This window comes from Enhydra lutris, unplaced genomic scaffold, assembly GCF_002288905.1.
Source record: "Enhydra lutris kenyoni isolate GAN:26980312 unplaced genomic scaffold, ASM228890v2 scaffoldscaffold36, whole genome shotgun sequence".
Classification (NCBI taxonomy): Eukaryota; Metazoa; Chordata; class Mammalia; order Carnivora; family Mustelidae; genus Enhydra; species Enhydra lutris.
Window position 1 is genome coordinate 5,845,685 of NW_019154120.1, and position 19,784 is coordinate 5,865,468.

Sequence of the window (19,784 nt, forward strand, 5' to 3'; positions counted from 1 at the left end):
CTAAAAACTGCTAGCCATCACAAAACCTTTCAGCAAGTCAAAATCTGTGGTCACAGGTCACTGTAATAAATATAGTAATAATGAAAATGTTTGCAATATTGCAAGAATTATCAAAATGTGACACAGCAAAACAAAATGAGCAAATGTTATTGGGAAAAGGGTGCTGATAGACTTCCTCGATGCAGGATTGCCATAAACCTTCAGTTGTTGAAAATCAGTATCTGTGAAGTGCAACAAGGTGATGTGCGAGGAAACGAGGCCTACCTGTAGTTTATTGGAGTTAGTACCACAGACTAACATAGGGTGTATCCTAAAAAATGTCCCATGTACCCTTGAAAAGAATGCATGTTGCCATTATTAGGTGGCTTGCTCTAGAGATGTAGGTTTACAGCATTGTTCAAATTTTCAGTTTCTGTTTTCATTTTCTACCATATTTTATCTTTTTTTTTTTTTACATTTGGACTTTATTTTTGTTTTATTTTAAGTTTTATTTTATTTTATTTTTTTGTGTTCCAAAATCATTGTTTATGCATGACACTCAGTACTCTATGCAATACGTGCCCTTCTTAATACCCACCACCAAATTAAGTGTTAATCAACTGTTTACATGATCATAAGGTTTCCAGTCAACAAAAGGCTGTTAGCAGTTAGCTTTTGGGGGAGTCAGAGTTGTACATGGATTTTTAAAAACATGTGGATCGTGTCCCTAACCCCTGCATTGTTAAAGGTCAATTATATATTTGGTATGTAACTGAAGACTCTGTCAGTAGGTCCAGTTTAGGTATAGACTGATCCAGGTATTTATTTATTTTTCCATTTTATTTTATTTAATTTCTTTTCAGTGTTCCAACAGTCATTGTTTATGCACCACACCCAGTGTTACATGCAATATGTACCCTCCTTAATACCCACCACCAGGCTCACCCAACCCCCCCACTCCCACCCCTCCGAAACCCTCAGTTTGTTTCTCAGAGTCCACAGTCTCTCATGCTTCGTCTCCCCCTCCAATTTCCCCCAGTTCACCTTTCCTTTCCTTCTCCTAATGTCCTCCATGTTATTCTTTATGCTCCACAAGTAAGTGAAACCATATAATAATTGACTCTCTCTGCTTGAATTATTTCACTCAGCATAACCTTTTCCAGTCCTGTCCATGTTGATATAAAAGTTGGGTATTCATCCTTTTCTGATGAAGACATAATATTCCATAGTATATATGGACCACATCTTCTTTATCCATTTGTCCATTGAAGGGCATCTTGGCTCTTCCACAGTTTGGCAACTGTGGCCATTGCTGCTATGAACATTGGGGCACAGATGGCCCTTCTTTCACTACATCTGGATCTTTGGAATAAATATCCAGTAGCGCAATTGCAAGGTCATAGGGAAGCTCTATTTTTAATTTCTTAAGGAATCTCCACACTGTTTTCCGAAGTGGCTGCACTAACTTGCATTCCCACCAACAGTGTAAGAGGGTTCTCCTTTATCCACATCCTCTCCAACACTTGTTATTTACTGTCTTGTTGATTTTGGCCATTCTAACTGGTGTAAGCTGGTATCTCAATGTGGTTTTGATTTGAATTTCCCTGATGGCTAATGATGATGGACATTTTTTCATGTGTCTGTTAGCCATTTGTATGTCTTCTTTGGAGAGGTGTCTGTTCATGTCTTCTGCCTGTTTTTTGATGTGATTATCTGTTTTGTGTATGTTGAGTTTGAGGAGTTCTTTATAGATCTTGGATATCAGTCCTTTGTCTGTAGTGCCATTTGCGAATATCTTCTCCCATTCCGTGGGTTGCCTCTTTGTTTTGTTGACTGTTTCCTTTGCTGTGCAGAAGCTTTTGATCTTGATGAAGTCTCAAAAGTTCATTTTCGCTTTTGTTTCCTTTGCCTTTGGAGACATATCTTGAAAGAAGTTGCTGTGACCGATGTCAAAGAGATTACTGCCTTGCTCTCCTCTAAGATTTTGATAGATTCCTGCCTCACATTGAGGTCTTTTATCCATTTTCAGTTTATCTTTGGATCCAACAGTACATTAAAAAGATTATCCACCATGACCAGGTGGGATTCATCCATGGGATGCAAGGGTGGTTCAACATTCACAAATCAATCAATGTGATAGAACAAATCAGTAAGAGAAGAGAGAAGAACCACATGGTCCTCTCAATCAATGCAGAAAAAGCATTTGGCAAGATACAGAATCTGTTCCCTGATTAAAACCCTTCAAAGGGTAGGGATAGAGGGAACATTCCTCAACTTCATAGAATCTATCTATGAAAAACCCACAGCAAATATCATCCTCAGTGGGGAAAAACTGACAGCCTTCCCTTTGAGATCAGGAACACGAGAAGGATGTCCACTCTCGTCACTCTTGTTCAACATAGTATGAGAAGTCCTAGCAACAGCAATCAGACAACAAAAAGAAAAAAGTATTCAAGTTGGCAATGAAGAAGTCAAACTCTCTCTCTTTGCAGATGACATGATACTTTATATTTTATCTATTTTTGAAAGTACCTGTTCAATTCTCCAACTATTATGGTTGAATTTTCTGCTTTCTTCACTTCTGTAAATTTTCATTTTATGTATTTTTGAGCTTAGTTGTTATGTCCATATATGTTTAAAATTGTTGTATTTTTCTGATGGCTTGGCCCTCTTATTGATCATTAAAAACCAATCACTTTTTGTTTTATTTGGTCTAATGTTAGCACATCCACTCCAGCTTTCTTCTAAATGCCGTTTGTATACTCAATCTTTTTCCATCCTTTTGTTTTCAGTCCATCTGTATCTTTGAATATAGAGTATGTTTTCTATAGACAGTATACAGTTGGATCTTATTTTTTTATCCATTCTGAAAATATTTGCCTTTTGATTGGATCGTTTAATCCACTCATATTTAGTGGTGATATTGATGTATATTTGGATTTACATCTGCCACTTTACTTCTTTTCCCCTCTCTGTCCCACATATTTTTGTTCCTCTTTTCTTCTTTTATTGGTCTCTTTTGCTATAAGTGAATACATTCTAGTGTAACATTTTAATTCCTTTAATGACTTTTAATGTATTTTTTTGAGTTATTTTCTTAGTGATTACTTTAGGTCTTATAACACACAGCCTAACTTCTCAGAATGTATTGCAGATTTATACTAATTTAATAACATTATTTCAATATAGCTCTGTTCTCTTTCTATTTACCTGTTACTTTTGTCCATATTATTTTTATGTATTTTCAAATCAAAGAATACATTGCTGTAATTATTACTTTACATTATTTTAGAGCAAGAGCATATTCATGTAGTTCATTACATAACACTTCTGCTTTACCATTTATGATTCTCGTCTTTTGTTTTTGTAGATTCACATTCCCATCTGATGTCACTTCTTATTCTAGGACAGTTTTGCTCCTACCTACATCACTTGTATTGTTAATACCAAATATTTACTATTTCTTTAAGTTATAGGCCCAAGATTACAATCTTATACGTATGACATTACTCTTTTAAGAAGTTAAGGGAAGAATGCCAAATATATATGCAACTATATAGTCCTTTGTAATTATGCATATAATGGCCCTTATTGGCAATATTTACTTGCCTCTTTAATTTGCTTTCTATTTTTTAATTTGGGTTTGAATTAGGGTCTGAAGTCACTTACTTTCAATCCCAATAATTTCTTTTAATATTTCTTTTAAGGCATTTTTTCAGCATTAAATTATCTTTAGTTTTGTTTACCTGGAAATGTGTATTTTATCCCCATTTTTGAAAGTTAGTATGCTGGATATTCGATTTTTGATCAATGGTTTTTGTTTTGGTTTTTTGGCCTACAACATTTTGAATGTGTCATGCCTCTGTCTTCTGGCCTCCAAAATCTCTAATGATAAATCAGCTATTAATTTGATTGGGGTTCCTTTCTATGTGAGGAGTTATTTTTTCCTTGCTGCTTTCAAGATTTTCTCTTGCAACATTTTTTATCTTATAGGTCGGAGTGTGGGTATCAGTTCATTTATCTTACTCAGAATTTGTTGAAATTCTTGGATGGAGTTTGCTCACCAAATTTGGGGAGTTTTCACCTTTTATTTATTTATTTGAATATTTTTCTGTTACTTTCTGTCCTTCTTATACTCTCATCCATTAGGTTGGTACCATTGATGGTTTGTCTCATTTTCTGAGGCTCTGTTCATTTTTCTGCATCTTTTGATCTTAGTCTTCTTCAGATTGTATAATTTTCCTTCATCTCTCCTCAAGTTTGCTGCTACTTTCCTCTTTCAGCTGAAATGTGCTGCCGAGTCACTCAAATCAAGTTTTTATTTCAGCAACTGTGCCATTCAACTCTAGATTTTTCACTTTTTTCTTTTGTGTAATTTTTGTTTCTATGTTGCTATTCTGCATATGATAAGACCTTATTCTCCTATTTTTCTTTACTTCCTAGCCATTATTTCCTTTAATTCCTTGAACATATTTGTAACAAATCATTGTCTGTTAAGTCTGATGTCTGGCCCTCTCCTAGGCTTTTTTCCCCTTGTGTATGCATTGCATTAAACCATTTGTTTACATGCTTTGGGATATTTTATTGGAAAATTCATGTTAGATAATGTATTGTAGCAATTCTGGATACTAATTCCTCTCTCCCCAGGGCTTGTTGCTGCTATCGTTGTGTGTGTGTGTGTGTGTGTGTGTGTGTGTGTGTGTGTGTATGTGTTTGTCAGTGTAGAGTTGGCTGGCCTGTTTCAGCAATGTCTGTCACTGATAGTGTTGCATGGAGACCATGCTGTGGGCAAGCATACCGTAGCTTCAGATGGTCATGGTTTAGTAAGACACTCTCTGACCATTCTTTTCCTGTCCTGTTTATTTGTCTGTCTTTTTATCACACCCAGCTATTAGTCTCTATTAATTGCCAAATGATTATTCTGTCATTTTGGACAGTTCCCAGGAGTGTAAATTGTTCCAATTAAATTCAGTTCCTTTAGTTGGTCTTAGAGTCTTTGAGGGTTAGTCTTTGAGTCTAGGCGTTGTGATTTGTTCTAAACTAGGAGGGCTTTCTTTACCTGTTATTTTCCTGGTATTTTATGTTAAATTTCTACCTGTTCTAGTGTCTGGCTCATTGTTACTGTGGAGCTTGACAGTCTCCTCTTAAATCACTTCCCAGAAAATGTCTGTTGTTTTGAGATATCCTTAGGCTTGAACTTTTCCACACTGTTTCAAAAAATGTAACTTTCTTTGGGGAAAGCTATAGTGCTCTCTGTTCTTGTGGCCCACCTCCATTCCTTGGCAAAGTGTCTGCATTACTGCTCTGGGTGCTGAAAGGAGGCAGGGATAGTGACCAACTTCTTTTGGAGTAACACCTCTGCTTTATGAGTAGGGTACTGGGTGAGGGTGGTAACCCCTTGTCTTCTGAGCTTGCCTCTCCAGGCAGTTCAACTCTATGAGCAAGGTTGGGCAAGGGTGATGGGAGACACATATTCTCAGCCTTCTGCACCTGGTGTAGGGTTTCCATCCTACCAATGGGGACTGGGAGGAAGAATGGAACCCTTGATAACTCAGGCTCTCTTGCCTAAATACAGTAGGTACCCACACTATGGATTTGGTGGGTGGTGAGAGATGCTTGTGGTTTGCTCCAGTTGGGGAGGTACTGTAGCTCTAAGTGGGGAGCATTAGGGAGAGGAAGCCCTATGCTATTGTCTGAAACCTCCCTAAGTAAGCGTCCATCATGGCAAATTGGGGTGGGGGTGGGGAATGGGTTTAAAGGACAGATTCTCACTGTTCTTAAAGAAATTTAGTAAACTTCCCTGAATAAATATACTTCCATTTGCTGTTTCCATTATGACAATATCCAGAAACGATGATAGATGATAGATAGATAGATATAGGTATAGATATAGATATATAAGTATAAATATAGATACAGATTTTTGTTTGTTTTTAATTATTTTTACCAGTTGTGGTTGTTTCATTGGGGAAAAGGCCCACAGATGGAGTCATGATACCATTCCAGAAGTGTCTGTCAAGAAATTTAATTACCTTTTGGTATTAGAATATTGGTGTTATTGTGAGTTCAGTTATTTAAGTCAGGAATAAATTCAAAACAATATAGGTAGAGTCGTGTTCCCACTAGTTGAGTTTGGATGTTTTCTTACACCTATGAGGAGAAAAATAATTTACTGTTTTTAACATTACTAATTTATTTCCAAATGTCTTGCTAAAGATCTTGTAAGAACTTTTTTCAAGCGTATGTTGAAAGTAGGGATGCTGGGCAATGGGAGGTCTATCTCTAAGTTTAAAAGATAGAGTCCTTGTGAAAAGGGAAGCTTCTTGTTTATTTTTAAAGATTTGTTCATGTTACCTTAAGCCTGTACAAATTCTCAGCTCAGTGTACACCTTTTTATGTGCTCTGACTACCATATTAATGCCTGATGGATTGTTTCTTGTTTTGTTTGTTGTTTTCACTCTCCTCAACCTGTAGAGAAGAGGAAAACCAGCCTGTTGGACCAGCTCAGCAACACCAGCGGGACTGTCATTGGCGTGACTTCCTGCATTGTGATCATCCTTATTATCATTTCTGTCATTGTGCAGATCAAACAGCCTCGTAAAAAATATGTCCAAAGGAAATCGGACTTTGACCAGACAGTTTTCCAGGAGGTGTTTGAACCTCCTCATTATGAGTTATGTACTCTAAGAGGGACAGCAGCTACAGCTGACTTTGCAGATGTGGCAGATGACTTTGAAAACTACCATAAACTGCGGAGATCCTCTTCCAAATGCGTTCACGACCATCACTGTGGGTCACAAGTGTCCAGTACGAAAGGCAGCCGCAGTAACCTCAGCACAAGAGATGCTTCTGTCTTGACAGAGATGCCCCCGCAGCCCATCAAACCCCTCATCCCACCCATGAGCAGAAGAAACATCCTCGTCATGAAACACAACTACTCGCAAGATGCTGCAGATGCCTGTGACATCGACGAGATCGAGGAGGTGCCAACGACGAGTCACAGGCTGTCCCGCCACGACAAAGCCGTCCAGCGGTCAGTATCAATAGATTTTTTGATGACACCTAGAACCTGAGACTGAAATGCCTCCAGTTTCTCTTTTTATTAACGATTTAAACCATAGTGTCTCAATTTTTTCCTCTCCCTTTTCCTTTTCAATGCTATCCAGACCCTTCCTAAGTCCTATTTATATACATAGGTGTTTGTGTGTGAGCACACACAGACCAAAGATATTTCATTTATTTCTACACATATATAGTATTTATTTCTACAAAAATTATGGTTTTAATTTATATTATAAATTTGTATTGCTAATTTGCTGCCACATATTCATGAATTTTGCTTTCATCAATACTTAATATATTTTCAGATATGAAATGCTATTTGGAAATAACTGCCTCACCAAGATGGGTAGCCCATCTCATTAAATAATTTTAATGTAAAAATAACGTATTTTGCAATATGATGTATTATATTTTTTGTATGAAAATGAAAATGCCGAAACCCTTTTTTCCCCATATCACATGATACTTACATGACAAATTGCATATAATAGTACGGTATGCTAAAATACTAAACATTTATATTTAAATGTAGAAAAAATAGTAGAAACATTTGATTCATCTTCAACATAAAGATAATATTATCAGTATCATATTATTAGCCCTAAAATTGGTAAAAATTTTGGGGAAAGAAAATTTAATTAAGGAAGAAAGTATCTATTTTAAACCCCCAAACCCGAAATACATATGTCCTGTTTTGCATTTTTACTAGCATTTAGTTTGTTTTATAAATGGACATACTTTCTCAATTCATCATGCATCCTCAAAACCTAAAATATTTTCAGTTGATTTAATATTTTTGCATGCTGATGGAAAAAATCTATTTCCATAGTTTTATGAATTTTTAGGAATGCTTTTAAGTAAATATTTGTATGCATATTTATTTTTTGTGCAAGTATTACTTTGTTGAATGAAATAGCCATAACATTCCAGGTTCTGCCTCATTGGGTCTCTAAGCAAACATGAATCTGAATACAACACAACTAGGGTCTAAAAAGAAAATTCCAGGTAAGCGAATGCCCTTGGTTCCTTCTCCCACCTTGTTGTATTCTGTTTTGTTTTGTTTTGTTGCAATTGTCTTGTAGATTTTTTTTAGGGAATGTGCTCTTTTTTCATTATCTCTTGATATAAATGTTTCATAATACTTCATAATCAGAAATATGCTGGATTCGGTGCTGATGGAGTGATGGCTTTTAGTATACATATCTTTAAAATAAATGTTCATATTCTTATCATCAGGCATTGTACTAGAATGTTATTTCAAAAAGGATGTTAAATTAGCAAGTTAAATTTTACATATTTTAAAGTTAAAATAAAAAAGTAGTAAATTTTCAAAAATATCAGAAGAAATGCAAGTTTTTCATAACAAAAACAATGGAATATTGTCTCAATGTAACTGAAGCCGACACATGCAGTTGGTAATTTTCTTATTTAATTTGGCAATATTCTACTCAGATTCATACACTAAGTGTTTGGTGGTGTTTATACGGTGTGCGCACTCTTTACTTTTGCATGAACATGTGGCATATTTCATCAAAGTTAAGTGCAGCACGTTATGCCAACTTCTACGATACCAGATTTGAAAGCTTAACAGTGTGAATGTTCCATAAATACTAGTTGTCTATGTGTACATCTATTTTGTGATCAAATACCATAAGAGCTTTACTTTTAGCACTTGATAATCTATATCTCTATTAGACTAATTTGTCTCCGATTGAATTTGCTTGACAGCTAAACTCTTCAAAACACTTCAAGCCTATCAACTATTCTTGAATTAGGTGAATGCATTTCCATGCTCTATATTACCTTGATAAATTTGTGTATTTGTATGCGTTTTTCACTGGGAGAAAATGTTTTAACTGTGTTTTATTTTCAGAGAAGAACTATTTATACAAACATGGGGACTGTGAAACGAAAATTCTCTAGTGAATTGTGAAAATTGGACATATTTCTAAATTCATTCCACTGCCTTTATCCAAACTTAAGAATTAGAGACATTTGTTATTCCTTCGGCAAGACATCCCCGCTGCACAATGATATGTTCATTTCATAATTTGGTTGCTGGTCACCAAGTGCTCCTTAGTTTTTAAATACATTTTGAGATTTACTGGAAACTTGAAGAAGAAATTAGTTCCTGATTAAGACTATCCCAAGTTTTCTTTTTACTGTTAGTTTCACTTTGTTTCTATGTTGTTTTATGTCCTTGTTATATAATTGTACGTTGTGTGACATGTGAACAACACAATTTTGGATGAACTTTGTGTTACATGTACATTGTTTTCATTAGATAGACTGCTTGAGACTAGTGCGTCCCTGAGGGATTTTGAACATGCTACAGTTAAGAAGTGAAAATATGGACCATGGAAGCACCAGCTAGAGGTTTTATGGACTATTAACATCTATTATTGTATTATGATTAAATGCAGCCAAGAGTCATGAGTAAAAATAGTAGATTGCAATAAGAAACATCTGATTTTTTTTTTTAGTCTTTCCCAAATATCCCCAATTTCTTTTCTGTTTTATATCGAAGGAAGATACTAAGTTTCAGAAAGAGGTTTTGAAATCAGGCAATTTACCATTCAGACCCATCAGTAGAAATGTTTTTTGATTAAGCACTTAGCAATATGACTGAATTGACAGTTTGAGAAAATACCTTGCATGTCAGTACTGGATATTTGAGTTGGAAAAATATCCTTTTTATTAGACACATTGTAAAAAGCATGCATTCTCGAATACTGCTGTTACGCTTCCATTTCTTTGTGTCATATGCTTGCTACTTGTAACTTTTTATATAAAGATATATAAAAATGTATAATAATTTTCTAACGAGTTAAGAAAAATGTTTTCTTCTATTAGAGTGATAAAAAATTGACTTACATAAGTGCACACTTTATATCAACTCTTTCTACCTGTTAGGCTCTAGGATGTCTTTTAGTATTGAGGCTTACTTCTCTAAATTTGATCTCTCAAATTTTATGGACTATGTTCTCCTTTTAGAATAGGACAATCTTTTTAAATGCTTTAAAATCACAGGCCCTTTTATGAACCAAATTATGCCATTCTGAGTTGTTCTCCTACTCAGGCACACATATAATACCCGAAAGCTTACTAATCATGATGTGTTTAATATAAATAAAGCAAAATCATATAATATATTTAATTGCTGTTGAATCATATACACACTCTCTAAAGTTTGACTTAATAAATGGGTACTTTTTAAATATTCAATGTGTATTCCTAGAAAATAAATTTTAAAAATCAGAATTACTGTAAATCCACTTACCAACATCTCCAAAACTGCTGAATTCTATGGAAGTCTGTCCTTCAAATAGTGAAGTAGTCTGGTCTATCACAGTTAAAACTTTGTGACTCAAGCAGGCTTTACAAACCTATAAATGAATTACTTGCATCCATCTCCATTAGGAATTCAATTTCATATATGCTACAGAAACAAATAAATGGGAAAGAAAATAAAATTTTATGATAGATAATTAAAGAATTATCATAGCAATTCTGAATAACCTGTATTAAAAAAAAGTCAATATACATAAATAATCACTTCCATGAATGTGATACACTGATGTATAGAAAATATATTGAATGTGATAAAGAAAGATTATTTCTATTGTTTTGCTACCTATTTTGTACACAGTTTATGTCACAATCTAGCCTTTAGTATTTGACTTGACTGATTTATTTAGTTGCATGCCAACCCTTATACCCTTTAATTCAAATCTAATGCATCCACAGATTAATTTTGAAGTGGTTAGCCATATTTTATTTTCACTATTTAGAAATCTTCATAGGACCACTTACAATTTGAATGAATAATCTCAGAAAAGTGCGATATTCATGTCAAGACTTATTTATACAGCAAAAAAGGAAAATAAATTAAGTGAACCACTTGGCTCTTCACTTGCCCTATAGCTGTCCACAGGCAGTTCTCCCTAAATATGCAGAATGCTCCTGATCTGCTGGTTCAATGCTTAAAGGATATTTGCACCAGAAATCCACTCGTCAACAACCAAAAATCCAACCACAATAAGTAAAATGACAAAGATGGATGTCTTATGTATATTTAATACACAACAGCTCCATGGGAAAACAAAAATATTTCAAGTGAAGACTAGGTCTCTTCAGTGGTCATACAAAAACAAACAAACAAACAAACAAACAAACAAACCAAGAAACTTTAACAATGGTCATTGATGAATCATAAGAGAAGGTAGTGATGACATGAATGCAGGGACCCAGGGCTCCCTGTTGGCCCTTGATGTAACTCTAGATGCTAGATCTGGGAAACAGGGGAGTCCATGATGCCTGGGAAGTCCCTGGAGGAAGCTCTTTAAAAGCCAGGACTGACATTTATCCATATATTAAAAATTCCTATTGACTGGCACACCAGATCTTACACCTAAATATCAAACTTTGGTTTAGATTCAAATGGGGAGACACATTGTGGTTAAGGAATGAGGTGTTTCAAGACATTCAAGATGTTTCAAGATATTTCAAATCAAGTTATTTTAATAAATAATGATATTTTTTGATAAAGTGAATTCAAATATGACTTACACGAGTGCTTTATTAATTCCACAAGATGTTCTCCAAAAGCATAGTTACACACATTAGTTAATTTGAAAATAGCTGTTTTCCTTTTATTTCTTTGTTTTTGAATTCACTTTCAAAAACTGGAAGACATATCATAGTCTGTGCAACACCTGTGAAACCCCGCTTTCAGCCTCTTCCATTTGTCCAAGTGCTTTTCGATTGCCTAATTCAAGATTGATGTGCTGATTTGGAAATGCGATTTTTTGTACCTGATTTTATATACATGCACTTTCTATGAATCATATTGCAAAATAGAGATATGTGATGTTGATCTTCCATAATTCACTTTCATTTGGTCAGATAATTAAATGTGGCTATAAATGTAACTGGAGATGAGTGTCTTTGGACTTTTAACGGAGAACAATCCACTTTGTGGAAAGGTTGGCTTTTATGTTTTGCATAATTTTTTTCCACTAAAAATATTTCAATCGGTCTGACTCTATAAACTGTTATTCCTAGTGTTTAATAAAGTTAGGTCTTTGACAAAAACTGAATGAATATTCACGTAAGCTGTTGCATCAACTTCTTTGTTTTTTCCCTTAGGAATTTGGTTTTTCCTCAAATTTGATAGCTTAAAAAAAATCCCATGAATGGATTTTCCTCAACCTCTGAATATCATAATAAATGGCAAAATATGATACTGGTTCCTGTTACCTTAATTAAAGTAATGGCAAATAACTTATTGATGTATTAGTGGTAAAATGCATAATAGAATTTTATCTTATTATGAAGTTTGTATATTTCAATGATGAAAATGATTCCTGTCAGATTCCAGCTCTGGAGGGAGGTCAGGTAAGTAAAACCTGTAAAATTCTCCGAATCCTGAACGTATATGACTTGAGGAGTGAGTTTCAGTTTTTTCCAATTTCTCTGAATTGAGCTAGTTTTGATGTCATGTCTACTTATGATTCTTTCTTCCTTTTGTTTGTTTCTATCTGTCACACAATGGCACAGAGAGTTCAGCCAACAAAATGTTAAATAGATGAGGAATAGAAGAATCTATTCTTCTATAGAAGAACTTGGACTTGAATTTATTATAATTCTCTTATCCATTTAATTAATATTTCCCATTCTTCTCTTAAAGGTTGAAAAAAAGTAGCAAAGCAAAATATATTGTAAAAATAGCAGAGATGTGTTTTTATAAATAATCTTGTTCCATAAATCTGAGGCCCTATGTTAACATAGATTTATCCTGATTCATTTTATTAATGAGTTGTTTAAATCATACTACAAATTTCTTTAACTTTAATTTTGACTTTAACTTTATTCGACTCACTCAAATAAATCCAACAGTGTCATAGAAATACCAATGTAGGTGACCAATGTCAGACACTCTTCTTACCTCATCAATTTTTTATCAATTCTTAATACCTCAATACAATTTTTTATTGTAGCCTCTGGTTATATACTTCCTTATGCATTATTTAAAAAGCAAATGCCCTCTTAACATGCCTTTAATTCCTCAGAGTTAGGAATAATAAACTCTACCTGCTTCAGACATATGTCATTTATGAGGGTCTAGGGTTGGTTTTCAGAAAATTGTTTATTCCTGCATGAGTACAATTATATAATTAAACCACTGTTTTATATTCCTAGTAATTATGCAGTTCAATATATGCTGGTTTGTCCCCAACTTCTACTGCCTCTCCAAGGTCTGAGCCATGCCATTTTACATTGGTCAATTATTTGAAAAGTTATTTTTTTGTTCTCCAAACAGTCACAGATGTAGAGACAAAATGTAACAGCAAGCAGAAAACACAATGTTTAAATTTTTTAAAAGAAAACATTCCTATTATGTCATATTATGAAATTTGTACTTTTTTGTCACTTTCTCATGTGTTAAGTTTGATAGCATAGCCAGTCTTTTGATCCTGTACAATCTATATACTGGGATTCTGCCTAAGTGATCTGGGGATGAAAAAAAAAAAGAAGCAGCAGTCTATTGGGGAACATGATTATGGAGTTTCATAGAAGAAAGGGTGTTTAGAGAAACTAGATCAGAAAAATGAAACCCAAAATTATTTGCCAAGATTTTCACCTTAAAAAGCTAATTAGTTATCACCTTCATAATCTTGAATGGAAGATAAAATATATTCAATTGTCAAGAGAATGCAACGCAGAGGATTTTTCTAAGATTTTATTTATTCACTTGAGAGAGGGAGAAAGAGAGAGCATGAGCAAGCAGGGGAAGGGGCAGAAGGAAGGGGAGAGAAGGAATCCCAAGCAGATTCTGAGCTGAGCAATGTGGGGCTGGATTTCAGGACCCTGAGATCACGACCTGAGTGGAAACCAAGAGTCAGCCATCTAAGGGACAGAGCCAACCAGGTACCCACCTCCCCCCGATGATTTTTCGTAGTAAAGAAGTTGGTAGCATAAAAATGGGATACAAACATCTTCTCAAGGGGATCGAGAAAGGCTTAATGAATAGCTGTCCTGTTAAGCAGATCTTGAAATTTGGAGACCATCAAATAATGGGCCAAGGAAGTATTTTCACCTGGAGAAATTGGAGCAGGGAGTAGTTGGGAGGCCACATATTTATTTCAGTTAGCTGAAGCGTAGGAGTAGACAAAAGGAGAAATAGTAAATATAGTTGAAAGAGTAGGTTGGCATTTGCATCATGATTTCTGAGTGCACGTAGTTTCATCTAAAGAGGTTCGTATTTTATTACAAGGAGAATATTTTAATGCTTCTTAGCATATATGGTTTATGAATTATACTTTAAGTCAAGTCCTCTGATAGCAGTATGTTTGCTCAATTGAATGAGACTAGAATAAGTAAAGGAAGTTAAAACAATACAAAGGCAAAACATTAAAAAAGAATAACTGATTGCTAGATATCCAGAAATATCTGTTTTGCTATTGTGTTTATTTTCTGCCATATTTTTTTTAACTCTCAAGATTATGATTAACTCACTAACCAACCCATTGAGCCCTATGTGCTAAACACCATATGGAGTGTTTCAGAATCAAGTGTTCTGTTGGTCCTGTTAGCAGTCCTAACACTACTAATAACAATACTCGTTGTTACAGTTGTTGTTTTTCTGTTGTACATATGAGGAAATTGAAGAGAGTTTTCTATTAACTTTTCCAAGATTCCATGATAGGGATGATAAATCCGGCACCAACCCTAATGATTAATGCTAGAATCAGCCAACAGTCTTCACCCATGTGCTTATGGCTCTCTAATGGTCAACATGGCACTAGTTCATATTCATAGAAACCCCATAGTTTTGTGTTTCCTCATCTGCAAAAATATGTATTATAACAACTTCTCTCTACCCCGTAGCACTTAAGGGTCAAATAATGCATTGGAGGATATTTTTATACCTATAATGCATTATAAATACATAGTTTTCCCTAAGTCATGTGTAAACTTCATTTATTACTGACACGGAACAAGGACATCATCTATAACGAGCATCATGAAGAATGACTCCAGCCTTCTTGTCTTCACAGTGAAATGACTGACTCCCAGAACCCACTGATTGTTATTCACTGGAATGGCGTTTTCTCTGATGTTCACTTTGTTACGTTATTTTATTGAGTTCTGAAGTGACCCCAAAAGACCTAGACATAAGTATACACTGAAATACCAACACTTGAAAGAAAATCCTGTTTTCAATCCCAGCCAATTGCTCAATATACATTTGCATGATATAAATAGTGGATAAGCGAGCATGTAGACAGTTACATAGAAGATTGCACTCTCCAAGCCACAATTATGATATAAAATGTGGTATAATGCACTAAAAATAATGTATCCTTTTTGAACAGGAAAAATTCAAACTCAAACTTTAGGTTCACTTCATACTACTTATGTGCTCTTAAAAAAAGCTATTTGAACCCTCTGTTCACAGTGCATAGTCAATGTGGGTCTATTAAATGAGCAAATGAGTAGAAAAATTACATTTAAGAAGTAACTAAATTTCTTTATTTGACACAGAAGCACTGTCCTGACCTGACACCCGCCCATATTTATCTAGCCCTTCCTTCTAGAACTTATAGAACTAAGCCAGATTCTAAAGGAAGCCTGGAAAAGTACTGTTTTATAACTGGTATGATAGGTATACTAGCTTTAAAAAAAAAAAAAATCAGCAGGTTGTGGTTTCCAAACAAGCACACACAGGATACAAACAAACAAACAACAATGGTAAGTTTTGAAGCACAAAAACTTAGAATAACATTTAAATAGAATTGCTTGAAGTAGCAATACTCATGGATCAATTGATACATATCAATTCAGTATACTTAGGAACCTTGGGTGGTTCATGATTTTTAACTTCTCACTTATGCTAACTTTAGGAATGGAAGTGTCTTTTCAAAAATATCACTCTTTAAAATGCAGCTTTTCCAAGCGGCTCATCATTGTTAAGATGTATCCTATGAACACATTTTCTTATAATATATTCACCCAACTTTCTGAAAGGACTGTCTATGTGTTTAAAATGATTGTCATTAATTGATAATAAAGTATTTTATAAAATGTTAGTGCCATTGGGAGAAAACACTCTCTACTCCCTTATAGCCAAGCTTTTTCTCCCATTGACATTGAGACTTAAAAAAGAGGGAGGTATTTTCTGACCAGACGCTTATCCTTTTGTCTCTTGTAAATATGTATTATTTATTGAAGGACTGTGTCTGTTGGTGAGATAAACTATCTCACCTTCAAATTGACGGCTCTGAATGACCAGGCCTGGGAACTGTAAGCCGGTCATTTCCTTTGCCAGCTGGTCCCTGCTCAGATCTCTTAACAGGGCAGTAGAGGAAGATGGAGTCAGCTGAGGACCTCAAAGATTTACTTGCTGTTTGCTTCTGTCCCTGTAACATCATCCAAGCATCCTCGCTTGGGTTCAACAGCAGCCTCAGCCTCTTTTGGCACCTGGAGACCATGCCTCCTAGCATCCCTCAAAGGTATCCGCAGAGCCAGGCGTGCACTCCTCAGACCGCTGAGCCCTGCCTCCAGGACACCTTCTAGGTTCTGGATTATGAAAAACCTCGTTCAGTTCCCATTGTTTCCTGAGCCTGAGGGCTGGTCAGCCTTCACATATCTTATGATCCTTATTCTGTTTGTTTTCCTGGCCTTCCAACCTTCTCACCAGATTCCCTTCAACACACGCCCTCTTGATGTATCTGGTACGTTTACTGTTTTTTACCGGCTGGAGGATTCTGATGGGTTTTACCTGGCATTCTTATCCAAGAGCATTTTAAAATTTTTCCTTTAGAGTCTTTTGCTTACCTTATGAAACTTTGCCTAGTTAAATTTCATATGCTGGCTAAATTATTTCTGAAATATTACTTCTATAGCATTAACTATTAAAATGTATGTGACTATAATGCATATATTGGTAATGAACAGGTGTTCTTTTTCATGGGGTGGGTATTTTTCAAGTCTTGTTGGGACTTATAAGGGAGGGGGGAGAGATATCATTTGTAGTGATATGACTTTGAAATTAAAATCATCATGGATCCTCTTTCTAATTTATATTCCTGATCTAGGCAGGCTCCAGGCAATTTCTTAATTCATTTATGTGCACCATAATCAATTTTTGTGGGTCTTTAAATTTTACTTTATTCTTCAGGAATAAAGTTTTTGTCAAAATGATTGGACAGTTTTGGTCTGCTGATGCCTTCAGGAGAGCCTAGAGATCCTGCTCTTGTCTGTTAGAAGATTCAGAGCATTTCCTAGGGGCTAATAACTTAAATTTGAACTAATCAGCCACAGAGCTTAGCAAGTTAAAATTTTATAACTTCAGTTTTTCACAGGGAATGCCTTCGGATCTAATCACCTGGTGGTAAGAATTTTAATCCCTCTAAGTCAACCACCATCACTATTTTATCTCAAGGGAACAGGAAGACATCAACATCTGGCTGATAGGTGAACTGACTAATTTTGACTCAGTCTGTGGTCTACTTAAATTGTGATTTTCTGCAGTTTGTGATTATACAGAGGGAAAAGATCCATTTTTCTGGTTTAATCAGATGAAACCATAGCTTGTTATGATAAACTCATTTCATACAAGAAACATTCTTGACACTACTTAAATTTAGACTTTTCCCAGAACACTCACATGTATCTATCCCTGTTTTCCTAGTAAATCTAGCAAATGTAGCCATTTCTGAAAGCGCAGAAAGAACAGACTTTATCTCGACAGAGCTTTAACCAGCCAAACAGTAGCTCTGCATTGAAGTGTTTGCTGAGTTTTCAGTGTGTGTGAGATACTGTTCTGAGTATTTTACAGGTGTTCACACAGTTAGTTCTCAAAACAACCTTACAAGGTCATTATTATTAGTTTTATTTTGCAGATGAGAAAAAAAGAGTTCCAAAGATATTAAATATCGTTTACAAAATCATGTAACTAGTACATGGTAAGGCCTGGATTTAAACTTTGAAAGTCTGGATGGATATGGAACCTATAGTCCTTTTTTTTTTTTTTAAGATTTTATTTATTTAATTGAGAGAGCACACACAAGCGAGGAGGAGCAGAGGGAAGGGGAGAAGCAGGCTCCCCACCAAGCAAGGAGCCCAATGCAGCGCTCCATCCCAGGACCCTGGGATCATGACCTGAGCCAAAGGCAGATGCTTAACTCACTGAGCCACCTGGGCACCTGTGGATTCTATAGTCTTGAACTGTGAATCAAATTGCTTCTCACTGATTCTCCACTTGTTGATTTTAATGAATGGGAAGAAAAATATTGGTTACTGATTTAAATCCATTCTTTCTAACCTCGGTGAGTACTGAGACAGGAGAGACAAGGATCAGATGATAGACATAACAGTGAATTCTCCTTAAAAGCATGTTTAGGAATTCCCATGGGGATACTGGAGAATAATGCAGGATCTTTATCTACAATTTTAGCATGATGTATCTGGTCTGTCTAGGTTGCTTATGGTAAATGAATTTAGAATTTATGGATTTATGTATGGCACAAGACTTGCTGAAATCTGTTGGGAGTCAGCATATTACTATCTTAGTAATGCTTCATAACTAAAATATGTTTGTGTAAACAATGCCCTACATGCGTCCCTTAGAGAGTTCCCATACATAAAGTGTGTTGGGGTTCTCGTGCTACACTAATAAAGGACCTAGTAAGTTCAGTTTTTATAACCGTGCTTCCACACACATCACATTTAACTCAAAAGTACCTGTAGTCTTTGAATTATTGGTAAAATCAGATTCTCTGTGAGATCTGTGATTCTTGTAAGTTTGACTCCTTTTGCTTCCTTAAGGAATTTTGTACCATCTCTTTTGGAACTCAAGAAGTTCAGTGCCAAAGCTGTGTGCTCCTTTGGCTTGTGTTGGTGGTTGTCACCAGCTCTGTGAAATTATTCAACAAACACACCACAGCTCCTCAGTAAATATTCACTGCATCCATACTAGGGGCACAGAACGGTTTTAGTCACAAAATGGACAAAAAGATTCACTTTTGTGTCACATAATCTAGGTGAAGGAAACATAAACTAAAGAACAAGGGAAAGCAATAACAATAAAAATCATATGGCATGTTGTGAATTTACCTTGACAAAAAAAAAATAATAATAAGGCTATTAAGAGTTGGAAGTGTTGAGATACAGAATTGGTATGTCATGTGGAAATGGCATGCACAACATCTCTGGGAATGTGATTTTTGACCACAATCTTAATGGACTAAAGTAGTGAGACTTGTCAATATCTGAGAGAAGAGATTTTCTGGCAGAAAGAGTATGCTGAGTGTGCCTGAGAAGACACTGTGGTGGGGACCGAGAAGGAGAGTGGACAGTAGGAAGCAATGAAGGGGAGTGGCCGGGACAGAGAGCAGGTAGGGGTAATCAAGCAAAGCTTGCAAATATAGAGTTTGTTTGGGCTGAAATGGGAAGTCACCAGAAGATTTTGTCAGAACGCTGGCACGTTATGGCTCTGCTTTCCCTGCTCTGCTCTGTCTGTTGTGTTGAGAGGAGTCTGGGAAGGAGTAAGGGGGAAGTCAGTGAGAACAGGAGGAAATCCAGGGGCGCAACTGAGAGGTGAAGCAAGTGTGGCATATCTGTCAAGGTGCGGTCAGGCAAACCAAAGCCACTGTGCATAGTCAAGGTATTAAAACATATACAGGAGTTAAGGGCTTAAGTAACCTTTGGAAAACCTGAGGAACAAAGGTCAGAGAAGT

The 19,784-nt window shown here is 35.6% G+C and overlaps 1 protein-coding gene across 1 annotated transcript in view; it reads left to right on the plus strand.

Annotated features, from left to right (window-relative positions):
- The window catches only part of LOC111154243 (neuropilin and tolloid like 1), a 111,215-nt gene extending 101,432 nt beyond the window's left edge, over positions 1-9,783 (plus strand). The window contains exons 9-11 of the mRNA XM_022513737.1: positions 6,454-7,012; positions 7,972-8,046; positions 8,915-9,783. Coding sequence (XP_022369445.1) covers positions 6,454-7,012; positions 7,972-8,032 — 620 coding nt within the window. The 3' untranslated portion in view covers positions 8,033-8,046; positions 8,915-9,783. The remainder of the gene's footprint in view (positions 1-6,453; positions 7,013-7,971; positions 8,047-8,914) is intronic.
- The last annotated feature ends 10,001 nt before the right edge of the window (positions 9,784-19,784 follow it).